Below are 14,385 nucleotides of genomic sequence, written 5' to 3'. Positions count from 1 at the left end.
AGGGTGGTGCTATTCACATATCTTTCTATTTTCGGTAATCGGATCGAATTAATTGAAAAATATCAATAGACAAAAATTAGCAAAGGGTGTTTGGAGAGGTATGGGTGTGTAGATCCCTTCTTTATGGTGTACACTTCAATTGATAAATTTCGATTCTCAAACAACAACAACAATAAAGTCTTTTCCCACCAAGTGTGATCGATTGTATGAATCATAGAACACTATTGCGCTTAGTTCTGTGCATAAATTTCAATTCTCAAAGAGAGAAAAAGATACAGCTAAGTACTTTTTGTATATACATTTTCATTTCCATGGATTAACCAAATGTCTTACGACAACAATGAAGTACATTTTTTTACTTTCCAATTGGAATTTACATAAAAGAAAAGAGGAGAAAGAATGTATATATAATTGACTTTCCTACTTCTTTGTTTCTTGGTTTTGTTTTGTTCTTCCCCAATTGAATTTTAACTTTCCTAGCTATGGAGTCACTGGCAAGCAAGGGATGATGGCAAATTTAGTGAAACATCTTCCCCTATCTTGAAAAACTTTGATGACCAAAATTAGTACTAAAAACACCATGGAAATGGCTAGGGATAGCATGGAGACCCATAGTATTTTCAGTGAATTCTTAAATGGCTTGCATTGATGCGAAACGACATCGGAAATTCCATCCTTAACGAAGGTGCAATCTGATAAGCTCTGCAGAGTTGGATATATATCTAGAAAATGTTGAATAGAGTGGCTGAAAGCCCAGGCCATGTTGTAGTTGTCCTGGGAAACAAGTTTTCCACTTCTTTTGCAATTTTCCATGTTTTGGTAACATGTGATTCCTGAAATGGCCTGCATGAACATGAATTTTCAATCAAGATAATAAGCTTTTGCACTCGCTAAAAACTATAGCATTCAACAATTTAAGAAACGTTTTTATACTATCAATTCATAATTTATTACTTTTGACCTTATTAGGTAGCGAGAATCACTATTTATCAATTTGAGTTTTATAAAATTTTGAATGTTGAACTTTAAATGGCCAAGATGAAGTCGATCTATGAGTCGAGATGTGATTCTAAATCTTATTGTACTCTTGTGTTCCACTCATGTGTAAACTCAATTTTAACCGTGATCTTTAGCCTTAATTAACATAGCTCAATTAGTTTTCTAAGGCCGTTTAGTAACTTTTTCTTTTTTTGGTTTTTAGTTTGTAGTATTTTATTTTATTTGATACATAAAATTGAAACAAAAGACTAAAACGCTGCTTTCATTTTCAAGGTTTGTTTCATGCACTCTCCTCCTTAATTCTCACTTTTCTTCCAACTATTGCTTCTTTATTTGTAACAAACATTTAAAGGAAAAGTTTACCAAATGAGTCCTAAATTTTTCAGAAACTGACCCTATAATTTACTTACTTCTGGTAACTTTCCAACTGGAATGCCACTGTTTGAGCAACTTTGTGGTACGTAGGTGTAGTTAGGTGGTCCGGAGAAAGGATTGCATATACGTAGAAATCCAACTGAATCATCATTTTCTTCGTTTACTCCAAGCGTCTTAGCAATTTCTGTCACTTTAGAATTCAACTGCATCATCAAGAGATCATATACTCAGATTTCATTAGAACATAATCTTATTAATCCCTTATTAATATGTTGATTATAAATATCTAAATGTATTGACATATAATACCTTATTTATGAAAGTGTGTATGGTGTAGCCAATTTGACCCATCAACTTCTCTGAGCGTGTAGCATCTAAGCATGGAAGAATGGAGCTTAGACTACTGTTGTGGCTGTTGTGTTCAAAACCCTCAAAAGCTGAACATGTATCTTTTGCAAAACTGCACATTTAGCAACAGATTAAAATTGTAGAAACCCTAAACGCATTAATACGAAACAAATTTCTTCTTACTAGTACCATTGGTAATGGAAAGGGAAAATTAAATTTTACTCACTTTTGAAGAAAGAAATCAAAGCCGGTTAAGACCCAAATTAGAGTTGTTAATATCCAACACAAAAAGATTACACTGAAATGAAAGAAGTTAAAGTCACATATATAGTTTAGTTTAATAAAGAAAGCAGAAAAGCAAGACCAAGGCTGAAAAGAAATCTTACATTACAAGTCCTGGGTACCAATGCAGCAACAGCAGAACTGATGACCAAAGCAGCAGTTCATTAGTCTAAGTAAGTTACATTTTAGGTACATGTTTGTTCATATATTGGCTATAAGATATGTTAAGCACCGCACACAAAAATCTTTTATAAAAGCAAAATAACATATGAATGATACTTTAGAATTATTTGATCACTACTATTTCAGTGTTTTTCAAAAATCCTCTCCAATAATTCCACTTTCTTATTTGTCCGAATCATAAAAATTGTGAGTCAGCTGCCAAACTGAGTCTAAATCACTGATCAAGTTGATTCTATCATAATATGTTGTTCTTATTCTATATTTGGCAAACAAATGTGTTATATGTTCTTGTTTAAACGTTTGATATCTGTAAATTAGAAGTAACTTGGTCACATGACTAATCCCAGCATCACTTCACAACAAAGAAAATTTACCAGTTGCAGCGACCAATAAGACCAAGTTGACTGCTACAACCACAATATGAGCAACATACCTACAATACACAGAAGGAAATCAATTATCCTAGCAACAAAATTACTAACATATTTTGTAACAAAAAATAAAATTACTAACATATTTAATTACTAACAGAAAATATTGCTTACGGGGTTTGAATAATCCGCTCAATTGTATGCCCATTTTTATCAACAAAACGTTGAATATCTTGCGAGTCTTTTCCAAGCTGACGGGATGTGACATTCAAACTGCTTGCCAAGGCTGGATCATAAGGCAGCAAAAGGTACTGCATATTTCCCATTGCGGTTGTTACTTTTCGGATGGTTCGTCGAGCATTTTGAGCCACCCCGATGAGGGCTCCCTTCACTTTTTCTGTTCTCTTCATTGATCTTTCATTTTCTACCAGCACCAAGCTTGATGCCGCTCTTCAATTTGAAAAAACCAAATAGATGTTAGAACTTAGAAGTCATCAATGAATAAGTAGAGGAAAATGATCACCTATCGTACGTACTAGTTTTGCTAAAAAAAAAAAAAAATTGAAGTCAATTCTAGAATCACCAATTCGGTATAGTGATTTTTATCTTCCCAATAATTTTGGTAAGTTATGCCCGAGCTAGGTCTATATCCAACCCAATATATAGCTTAATTATTATTTTCAGGTTAGGCAAAGCCCTCCTCATCAAATATCGAACCCCTAGCTAGGCTAACACCTAACATATTTTCTTATTCGAATTAATTTAAACTACTAAGTGAGAGATTCCGACTTGGAGTCTTGAATAAAATAATTAACAAATACTAAATATATAAATAATTACAAGAAAGCCGATTCCTGCAAAATATACTGAACCAATTAGCCCATTAGGCAGTTGTTAGTTAGAAGCTATCGAATTATCGACTTGTCCTAATCCTAGCTTTCCAACTATTGACTTGTTCTAATCCTAGCCCATTGGGCAGTTGTTAGTTAGAAGCCATCGAACCTAAGGAAGTTCGTTTTCTCTATCTTTTTCCATTGGAACCCTTTCATGCATGAAATGAAATTCACATCGATTGAGATGCACTTACATGGCTAGAATTGTAAAGAGGAGGAGGAGTATGAACATTAAGATGAAGTTACGGTCCAAGAAGTGTTTAATGGGGCAAGTGCTCCTAATGCTCGGCTTCTTCAAGAAGGCTATGCAAATCGTAAATACCAGGCCACACAGCAACCAAACTCCTGCAATCACGTACCCATGGACTCCTGTAAATGCCGTAGACTGGAAAATATGAGAGAAACACAAAATAAGAAATTCCATTTCATTACAAATTTTCTCTCTTAGGTTTTTCTTTAACCTTGATTATTTTTATTTTTCGTTTTCAAAGTCACCAAATTGTACATGAATGGTCAAATTAAGATCATATGCGTATATAAGGAATTAACTGTAATCTTCTTAAATTTTTTACATATAATTGTGTTACCATATTGTTAATCTACTAATCATATACATGCTAGATTGTGATCTTTCTCTAATCTATATAATACCCATTCGATTGCAATTTTTAATACATGTAGTAAATGAGGGATTGGAACTTACAGCCCAGTAATGTTTATTTGTGACGTCGTAGCCTCCATTGTAGGATTTTAAGTGGCGCAAGGGATCGGGTCTGTTCAAGCCACTCTGCTCCCCAAACACCACCCTAGCCGGGGAAAACACAAACGTTGAAACCAAGAAGACGATGAAGGGTACAAGAACCCCGTTCGAGATAGCCATGACAAAATAAATAACCTGCAGGTGCTCTAATAAGATTTGGTGCAAGATGATCAAATTAATTAAAGAAACACAATACCCTTTTGCAGGCCTCTTATGGAATTTAATCTTTTTGCTGGCTTTTAGAAGGTTGAAGGGTTAGATTATGCAGGTGTGACTTAGAGAGTAAGGTAAGAATAGCTTGTGGCTCTGGTTTTTGCGGAAAAGGAACAAATGTATTAGGAAGAGGAGGGGGTAACGAATCAGGGGGCGATATTTAAGCTCCTCTAAAGTTCATAAATTTGACCATTTTTATAGTGCTTATTCTTCAAATTTCCTGTCTAGCTTTCTGCCTAAGCCTCTCTTTACGCAAAGGGAGGGAGTTGCTTTTTCCATATGCATGTCATCAGCGTTATGTGTGTACGTGTTTTCCCATGCAAATTTCTAGGGTCGTAGGACTAGGCGGGGTGGAAGTGAGTGCCAGGTTGTTTGTGAATGGGATGTGGCACAAGTAGTTGGTGAGTTTACTTTTATGGTAATTTATATTTTACCTCTTCAACTGTGGGATATATAACAATTTTACATCTTATTTTTTGAATATTGCAATTATTAACAGAGAAGAATGAAGTATTGCTGAAGCAGATTTAGAGAGAGAGACTAGAGAGAATACTGTTGATTAAGTTTCTATAGAGAGAGAAGAATACAATGAAAAATGCTTACAAGGTTTGTTTATGTAGAGAAACTAACTACTACAAAAGTACAATACTACCCTTTTCATATCCTCATCCTTTCTAAAAAACCCAATCCTACTTAACAAACTCACAACTCCATAACCGAAAATTATGATTATTACTCCCCCCTCAAACTAAGCATTGAGCAATCTAGCTTAGTTTGCTACACAACTAATGACAATCCCAAGCCAAGATATCTGCAATGCTTCAAGAAAATAGGACTAAGTAATCCCTTGGTGAACACATCAGCAACATGATCTTCTGTTGGAATATAATGAACACTAATGTCACCTTTTTGTACTTTCTCACGAACAAAATGGTAATCTGTATCAAGGTGTTTAATCTTAGAATGAAACACCAGATTAGAACTTAATGCAAGTGCATACGGGTTGTCATAATGAAGGGAAGGAGGACTAGAGAGAAACTGATGAATATCTTTGAGCACAGACCGAATCCAAGACACATCAACGGCACATTGTGCTAAAGCTTTGTATTCAGCTTCAGTAGAGCTTTTGATTGCCATAAAATAGGATTGGATCCAATATAGACCACAAAACCCGAAATGGATCTTCGAGTGTTAATATCAGTAGCCCAATCTGAGTCTGAATAAGCAGTGATCTGAAAATTGAAACTTTTTGTATAGTGTAAACCGTAATTGACAGTGCCTTGAATATACCTAAGTATTCTTTTGACCAGATGAAAATGTGCATCAATTGATTGTGTCATAAATTGACAAACCATATTCACGGAATATGCAAGATCAGGTCTTGTGAATGTCAAGTACTGAAGAGCACCAACAATACTTTGATATTGACTTGGATCAGACAACAATGTACCTTCACCAACAAGAATCTGTGTGTGTGGCTTGGAAGGAGTAGATGTGGGCTTACAAGACTCCATGCCTGCTTTCTTCAACAAGTCTTTTGCATACTTGGATTGGTTAATGAACAGAGAGCCATCATCATTGTAATGGATATGTAAACCCAAGAAATAGTTTAGTCAGCCCATATCTTTGAGATCAAACACTTCTGCCAAATTGTTGATTATATCTTGTACCTTTGTTGGATTTGAACCAGTAAGGATGATATCATCCACATATAGCAGCAACAAAATAATATCTCCATCATCAGACTTGACAAACAAACTTGTACCTGAAAGGGATGGTGTAAAACCCAGTGCTGGAAGATAACTTGTAAACTTGGAATTCCAAGCCCTAGAAGCATGTTTTAACCCATAGAGAGATTTCACTAATTTGGAAACATGAGTTGGATTCTTATCATCAACAAACCCTTGAGGTTGTTGCATATATACTTTTTCTTCTAACTCACCATGTAAAAATGCGTTTTTGACATCCAATTGTCGCAAAGACTAACCAAACTGAGCTGCAAGTGCAAGTATAATCCTGACTGAAGTATCTCTGACAACAGGACTAAAAGTTTTAGAGTAATCAAGACCATGTTCTTGTGTAAATCCCTATGTAACCAATCTAGCTTTGAATCTGAAAATAGACCCATCGGGATTCTTCTTAATCTTATAAAATCACTTACTACTAACAACAGTTCTATTTAATGGATGTGAACTAAAATCCAAGTACCATGAGCTTGGAAGGCATCAAATTCCTCCTGCATTGCATTCTGCCATTCTTTCTTACTTGCAGCACTTTTGAAATTCTTTGGTTCTTCATGATCAGAAACATTAGCAAGGAATGAAAAACCAGGTTGATATAGATGTAAACATTGATTATCAGAATGATAATCCATTAGTTGTAAAGAAGACAACTCAGGTAGTAATGCCAGATAGCTACTATAGTTCTTCCTTGTAATTGCACCTATTTGTAGCTGAGTTTGCATCCCATGTGATCTTATAGGAACAGTATCAGATGCACTAGATGAAAGAGAAGTATTAAAAGGTAGGATTACTTGTAATTGTGCAGGATCCAGTACAGGAAGCAAGGGAGTAGTATCATTGTAAGGGAAAGAGTAAAGCCTGTTGTTAATGCTGATTCATTGTCCTGAGAATCTGTTACTGATGCAGTTCCATTGTCTGAGATAGATGGAGAATAATGTCTACTTACATTGACCTTAGCTAAAATAAAAACTTGTGGACTTGGAGATGAGGATGCAGTTAACTGAGATTCATGAATTAGACCATTGACAGGCTCTCTGTGATATAAAGAAATTTGGTATAATAACCGGTGTACATCTCCGTGAATCTGGACTTTGTACCCCACTTGTTTGAAGCACTATAGGTAATTTACCAGAAAACATGATTCATCAAATATTACATGTCGAGATATAATATATTTCTGAGTTTGCATATTAAAACAGATAACTCCTTTATATCCCATGGAATAACCTAAAAAAACACATATAGCAGATTTGGCTTGTAATTTATTTGCAACATATGGTCTTAACCAAGGGAACACAGCTGAGCCAAAAATCTTCAAGGAATGTACATCATGTATTTTCTTATACAACATTTGATAAAGAGAAGACATTGAAAGAGTCTTACATAGCATTCTGTTAATCAAGAAAACAGAGTGTGCACATGCAAAGTACCAAAAATCAGAAGCTAAACCAGCAGCACTGAGAAGTGTGATTGCAGTTTCAACTATATGTCTATGTTTATGTTCTGCCACTCCATTCTGTTGTGGAGTGAATGGACAAGAAATGTATTGAATAATACCTTTGCTAGCTAGAAAAGAAGTGAAACTTTTACTAACATATTCTCCTCCACCATTTGTTTGCAAACCTTTAATGTGCACCCCAAACTGAGTAAGTACAAAATTATAAAACCGCACAAAGCTTGGAAACATTTCTGATATATTACTCATTGGAAAAATCCACACATATCTAGTGTATTCATCAATTAGAGTTACATAGTACCTATAACCTTCTAAGGCCTTCACAAGAGAAGGACCCTAAATATCTGAATGCACTTTTTCAAATGGATAGGTACAAGTATCTGATCTAATTGGAAATGGAGTTCGAGACATTTTTCCCTTAATACAAGGAACACAAACACTAGACTTTTTATCTATATCAGCTACAATATTCAACTTCTATAACATAGAATTCATGATTTAATGAGTGGGGTAACCCAACCTCTGATGCCAAGTATCACACTTGATAGCTTTACCCATATAAGCAATTGGACTACGTGTAATAGACTGCACTCCTTTTTTCCTTTGCACAACCGGAATCTGGAACAGTTCTTCAGACTTACTCTTTCCTTGATACACTATTTCCCTTGTCCTCTTGTCCTGCATAAAGAATTCAGATTCATCACATATAAACCAGCTCTTATTGTCAGCACAGAGTTGTTTCACAAATAATAGGCTTCTAGCAATTTGTGGAACATGTAATACTTTGTTGAGAATAAGAGAGTGATTGTTAGTGTGTAAAGTAGTTGACCCATACCATTTCCAATGGTTATTTTCTCATAACCCTCACAAGGTGTAACTTGAGTCAAGGAATTGATGTCAGCTGTCATATGATGAGATACGCCAAAATCAACAATCCAGGCATCTTAAGGAATGAACTGAGTGGTTTGTTGAGCATTCATTGTAGATAGTGATGGGGGTGAAAGTTGACCTTGATATGAGTAATTCTTTGATAACAATCAAGAGCTGAATGTCCTCTTTTGCCACAAATTTGGCATTCAACAACAAAGCTTGAATTAGAAACATTGTTGTTCATGTGATAATAAGTGGCTGCAGTATGCCCCTTTTTGTTACAGATTTGACATTCTATCATAGTATTTGTCTTTGTAGTAGTATTCCCTGACCAATAATTATTGTCATTCTGCCTTGAGTTATTAGAACCATATCCTCGTCCCCTGAAACTGTTGTTATTCCTGTAATTATTGCCTCTGTATTGATTGCCATGTGGTGCTCGAGGTCCAAATTGAACTCCCATATTAGATTGTGCACCAAGAATACTTTGATCACTCGGATGACCAATAAAACCATATTCATAAGATTCACCAGGATACATAGGAGATGATGGTGGTGGAAAATATGTTGTAGGATCTTGTGAAGGAGCAGGATAGAATGGATGTTGGAATAGTGGTAGAGGCAAAGATTGATGTAATGAATTTTGTTGAACTTGAGAAATGGAACCATATGGTACTGCAGTAATTGTCCCCGCAGTACTAGCAGGAATATAATTGTGTGCCTAAGAATTTGAGGATGTGAACTCAAACTAGCACTTGATCTGGAACCTTGAACATATAAAGCAGATAAGTTCTCAGACAAAACATTAATCTCTTCTTCAATCTCCTTTTCTGCCCCCCAATAGTTGCGCTCTAAACTCCTTCAAGGTAATAGAAGACTCCCTAGCCAAAATGACTGTACGAATAACCCTATATTCCTTTGGCAAACCAGCAAGACCAGCAATCATTAGATCATTGTCAGATATAGAATCACCTGTAGCAGTGAGTTGATCCCTAATACCTTTTAGCTTCAAGAGATACTTATCAATCGTATCAGTTCCTTTTTGAATTATATGTAACTCAATCTTGAGATGGTTGACCCTAGACTTAGAAACAGATGCATATAACCAAATTGACCCATGCCTCATGAGCAGTCCTACAACCAATAACATACTCCATTGCCTTATCAGTTAAAGTGGAAAGAAGCAAACTAAGCAACGCCATATCTGTAGACTCCCAATCCATAAACGACTCAGAATATCCTTTGTAACCTCAGCTTCTGTACTGACCACATACTTTGATGGACACACAATTGTGCCATCGAAATGCCCAAACAATTTGTACCCCTACAAAACACATTGAAATTGAAACGCCCATTTGGCAAAATTATCATCTCTTAGTTTGATTGTAAGCATACCTAGTATACCATCAATTTTAAAAGTCGAACTACTCATGATTGTCCTTCAAATAATAGCAACTAATCAGCAATTGAGAATATACATAGAGAATGACATTTTGGGAAGAAAGAATGACACTTTCTTGAATCTACAACTTCATGACTGAGAAAGAATAACACTTTCTTGAATCTACAACTTTTTGACTGCGAAAGACTGACACTTTCTTGAGTGCATGAAAGAATAACACTTCCAGCAAAGAATTCACAAATTATCCCCGATCAACATACAGATCAATAGATAACCCAAATCACGAATTATCCCAAATCACTTCTTTGCAGACACCAATATGCTTCAAATTTACAAGACTAAGTAATTAGAAAAGAACAAAACCGCCTGAAACTCCAGCAAAAATCAGAAGTATGCCTGCAATCTTCCGTCGACTGGAAATCCCCAGCACCTCCTTTATCAATCGCACAACAATTCCTCAGCACCCAAATCGAACCACCAACGAAGCAACGAACATCGGAGCAAGTCAGGATCGAAATCAGTGATTAACCAATGCCGGCGATGATACCATATTAACAGAGAATAATGAAAGTATTGCTAAAGCAGATTTAGAGAAAGAAACTAGAGAGAATACTATTGATTAAGTTTCTTTAGAGAGAGAAGAATACAATGAAAAATGCCTTACAAGGTTTGTTTATGTAGAGAAACTAACTACTACAAAAGTACAATACTACGCTTTTCATATCCTCATCCTTTCTAACAAACTCAATCCTACTTAACAAACTCATAACTGCATAACCGACTATTATGATTATTAGCAATATCATACAACAAATTTATTGCAATGTTAGACCACTATATCTTTGTCTATTAACTGTTGATGTGGCAGTTGGGGACCTCATTCCCTCGCCCAATTGGATCTCCACTCCATGTTGTACCACCACTATGGAATTCTTGCAAAAAAATGGACATGTCATTTGAAAAAAAAAAAATATTATAAAATTATAAAAATATATTTATAATTTGGGTATGTTAGGGAGATCAAAATTTTAAACCAAATATGTTAACCAAATGATGTGTCACTAATAGGAAATAAGCACGTTAATTAACACTAAAGTAATAATCCAATCATCAACAATCATATCATTTAGTTTACAAATTTGGTTCAAAAAATTTAGTTTCTCCGTAACATTTTAACTATTTTAAGAGAATATTTCAAAAGTTAAAGGCTATGTTTCTTGTTACCGAAAAATAAAATAAAACCAATGTTTCCCGCCAAAAATTTCAAGCAATTAATTGTCTCTCCCAATGAAATTTTCAAACAATAAATTGTCTCTCCCAATGAAATTTTCAACTCGTAAATGGTAGAAAGGAATCAAAATTTCATTATTCACCCTGAATTTGAAAAAATAACATAAAAACATGATCTAACCACTACATCATGAACTAGCAAAAACATCACACATAAACCACCGAAAACTTTCAAAGGACCAAAATATGAATTGTCCTTGGAAATGCAGAAAACCTGCCAAATTATCCACAAGTGCACCATTGCATTGGTTCAAAAAGCCTACTGGAACCTACAACCACTACAAAATTACAGTTCCTACACCAACAATTCAGAACTCCAACATTAGAACTCAATTCCAACTTTACAGAATACAACCATCTGTTAAAAAATAAACTAGTTCCAAATGCCTTAAGTCTTTGTTTGCCTTGTCGTTCTTTACTTGGTGCCTCTGGATGATTCAGCTCGTGCATTTGCAAATGATGTGCTTGGTTGTGATGCCTAAATTCAATGTTGATTACATTAATAAGAGGCATTAAAACATTAAGAGTCATTCAAGAGGATTTTTAACCTATTCAAAGGAGAGGATGAGGTTATTACCATTGATTTCCTTGTCCTTTTTCTAGGGGTAGATTCACTGTCTTACTTGTGCAGATGTGGCTGCTTATAAACCAGTTGAAAGGATTAAAACAATATGGATAAGTGCAAAATTATAAATAAACAAAAACAATGAAAGTAAAAAGTGTTACATGCTTGTCCCTTAAAGGAAAATGTCTATAGTGGTCCTTGTATTATGCTAAGTACAAAGTGTAACATGCTTGTCCCTTAGAGAAAGATATCTATAATGATCCTTGCATTATGCTCAAGTGCCTTGCCCTTTCCTTCTTAACCTAAGTGCATTGCCTTTTCGTCCTAACTTAAGTGCCTTAGGAGGATCTTGGTGATTATTGGTTGAATTTGTACGAGTCTCTTTAACTTCATTCTCTATCTTAGCAGGTTCTTTGTTTCTTCTCCCACAACTACGAAACCATTTATTAGTGTCGTTATGATAACCGACAAGAAACGTATGGATGCAGTGGCATATATAATAAGCGACAGAATTGCTAGCGTCAGGAAATGAATTTTCCGACAGAAAATAGTCTAAAACCGACAGAAATTGTGTCGGATATAACTGATAGAGAATATATTAATAATGAATGAATAAGAGCATTCTCTATTGGCTAAAACCGACAGAAAATTACTAAACTGACAGAACTTGTGTCGAATATAACCGATAGAAAATATATTAATAATGAATAAATAAAAACATTTTTGTAGGATAAAATCGACAGAAAATATATTAATAATAAAAAAAATATACTGATACATGCTTTTATTAATAAATATATTAAGATTGCAAGTGGAGTTGGTGAACCACTCTCAGAACGCATGCTTTTATTTGATGCATTTTCATGACAGATACGAAATGTATGCTTCTTCATCCAGTACCTGACTTTACTTCCAGCTGTGATTCCTGGACTTTAATTTGCTTTGATTTTATGAATGCATTATTCTTAGAACAAGAATCGTTGAAGCCATAATGGCTTTGTATCAGTGTAACCTCAGTATGTTAGTTATGCAAAGCTCGTGGACTGGATGTAGACGGCTAGGGCCACGGAAGAGCAAGCACTGTCGACGGCCTAGCAACGGTGATGGCGACACAGAAGAAGAAAGCAGAGCCTGGAGACTAGATATAGACGGCTAAGGCTTTGTCCGGCGAGAGTGTTAAGTTGTTGAAGAGAAATATGCGGAGCTCACGGACTTGATCGTACGTCTCCCCTGCGCATATTAGAACCATACGTTAGAATGATAAACTGCACCGCCGAAGAAAAAATTGGAAAAAAGGGGAAAATAGGCAAATCTACTGACGAAGGTGTTCATGTCGAGAATCCAATGGAAGGTGTCGATCTGGGAGAAGGAGGAGATGTCCATTGGGAAACTGTGATTCGGGAAGACGACTTCGAACATTTTCTTGACTCTGTTGTGATGAAAGAGGAGACTGGATATGTGAACAGTAAATGAGGAGAAAAGAGTAGGAGAAGGAAATGAGGGAATGAAGGGGAAAGGGAGAAGGCAACGATGCAAGGAAGAGATTGAGGGGTTTTATTTTCGAAAATTTTCATTACTGTTGATTAAAACTAACAAAAACATTTTTTAAAATAAAAACCGACAGAAAATTTTCATTACTGTCGATTATAACCGACAGAAAAAAAAAATAGCGGCAAAAATCCCCCCAAAATTTTGTTACGATTTAAAAAAATAAAATAATAATTGTATGGTTTAATAAATAAATAAATAAATAATATGTATTTAAATAGAATATGTTTTTAAAGATAAAATAAATAATTGTTTGGTTTAATAGATAATAACCCATGTAAAATATGCGATAAAGAAACAAAAAGATAATTGTACAATAAAAATGTCATCACACAAACTAAATATTGTCCAATCAATACTTGAAAAACATAAATAAAAATTTAGCACAAATTACTTTTCCCACTTCAAAATTTAGGTAAATTTAACGGAGAAATGCATTCTACGAAATTAGTTTCCAGATCTAACTATTGTAGATACTACAAGATCGCATACATAAAAAATCGCAAAAAAAAAAAAACATTCAGAGATTAGGTAACGGAACAAAAGTTTTCAACGGTTATAAACAAAAAAATCATAATTTAACGGTCATTTTAGCTCCCGTTTTTTATGATTTTTTTACAACTACACTCTTCGACCCTATAAGAATGCAATGAATGAATTTGATCTTCAATTTAAAATATTTACACTAGTGGATACCATAAAATCTTATTTTATACTTAATGGAAGTATAATATTAACTCTAAGTGTTTGTTTAATCTACTATTTTGATGAGATTTTATGAAACTTTTTTCAATGATCCAACCGTCAAACTTATTTGTACACATTCCGAGATTGCATATATAAAAAATCGTAAAAAACAAACATTCAGAGATTATGTAACAGAACAAAAGTTTTTTACGGTTATAAATGAAAAATTACAATTTAACAGTTATTTTAGCTCCGATTTTAATGATTTTTTACAGCTACACTCCTCAACCCTATAAGAATGTAATGAACAAATTTGATCTTCAATTTAAAATATTTACACTATCTTATTTTATACTTAATGGAGGTATAACATTAACTCTTAAGTGTTTATTTAATCTACT

The 14,385-nt window shown here is 34.6% G+C and overlaps 1 protein-coding gene across 1 annotated transcript; it reads right to left on the bottom strand.

Annotated features, from left to right (window-relative positions):
• Positions 1–235: 235 nt before the first annotated feature.
• Positions 236–4,499, bottom strand: LOC103952654. Its single transcript, XM_009364303.3, has 9 exons — positions 4,155–4,499; positions 3,646–3,836; positions 2,733–3,008; positions 2,562–2,620; positions 2,109–2,145; positions 1,949–2,020; positions 1,684–1,834; positions 1,410–1,577; positions 236–843 (listed from the first exon to the last, which is right to left on the bottom strand). Exons 1-9 carry the CDS (start codon positions 4,329–4,331, stop codon positions 481–483), a joined length of 1,494 nt encoding a protein of 497 aa, XP_009362578.2. The 5' UTR covers positions 4,332–4,499; the 3' UTR covers positions 236–480.
• Positions 4,500–14,385: the final 9,886 nt, after the last annotated feature.

Source organism: the organism of the source record quoted next, unplaced genomic scaffold, assembly GCF_019419815.1.
Source record: "Pyrus x bretschneideri cultivar Hongxiangsu unplaced genomic scaffold, Pyrus_bretschneideri_v1 Contig8, whole genome shotgun sequence".
Taxonomy (NCBI): Eukaryota; Viridiplantae; Streptophyta; class Magnoliopsida; order Rosales; family Rosaceae; genus Pyrus; species Pyrus x bretschneideri.
Note: the sequence above shows the minus strand (reverse complement) of the source record. Positions and strands in the feature narration are given on the sequence as shown.

Excerpts from the sequence above, each read along its gene's own strand:
- LOC103952654 (XM_009364303.3), bottom strand. The coding sequence starts at position 4,331 with ATGGCTATCTCGAACGGGGTTCTTGTACCCTTCATCGTCTTCTTGGTT. Across the intron at positions 2,621-2,732 it reads GAGCGGATTATTCAAACCCC|GTATGTTGCTCATATTGTGG; the intron begins GTAAGCAATATT and ends TGTGTATTGTAG. Across the intron at positions 2,146-2,561 it reads CTTATTGGTCGCTGCAACTG|TTCTGCTGTTGCTGCATTGG; the intron begins GTAAATTTTCTT and ends TTTGGTCATCAG.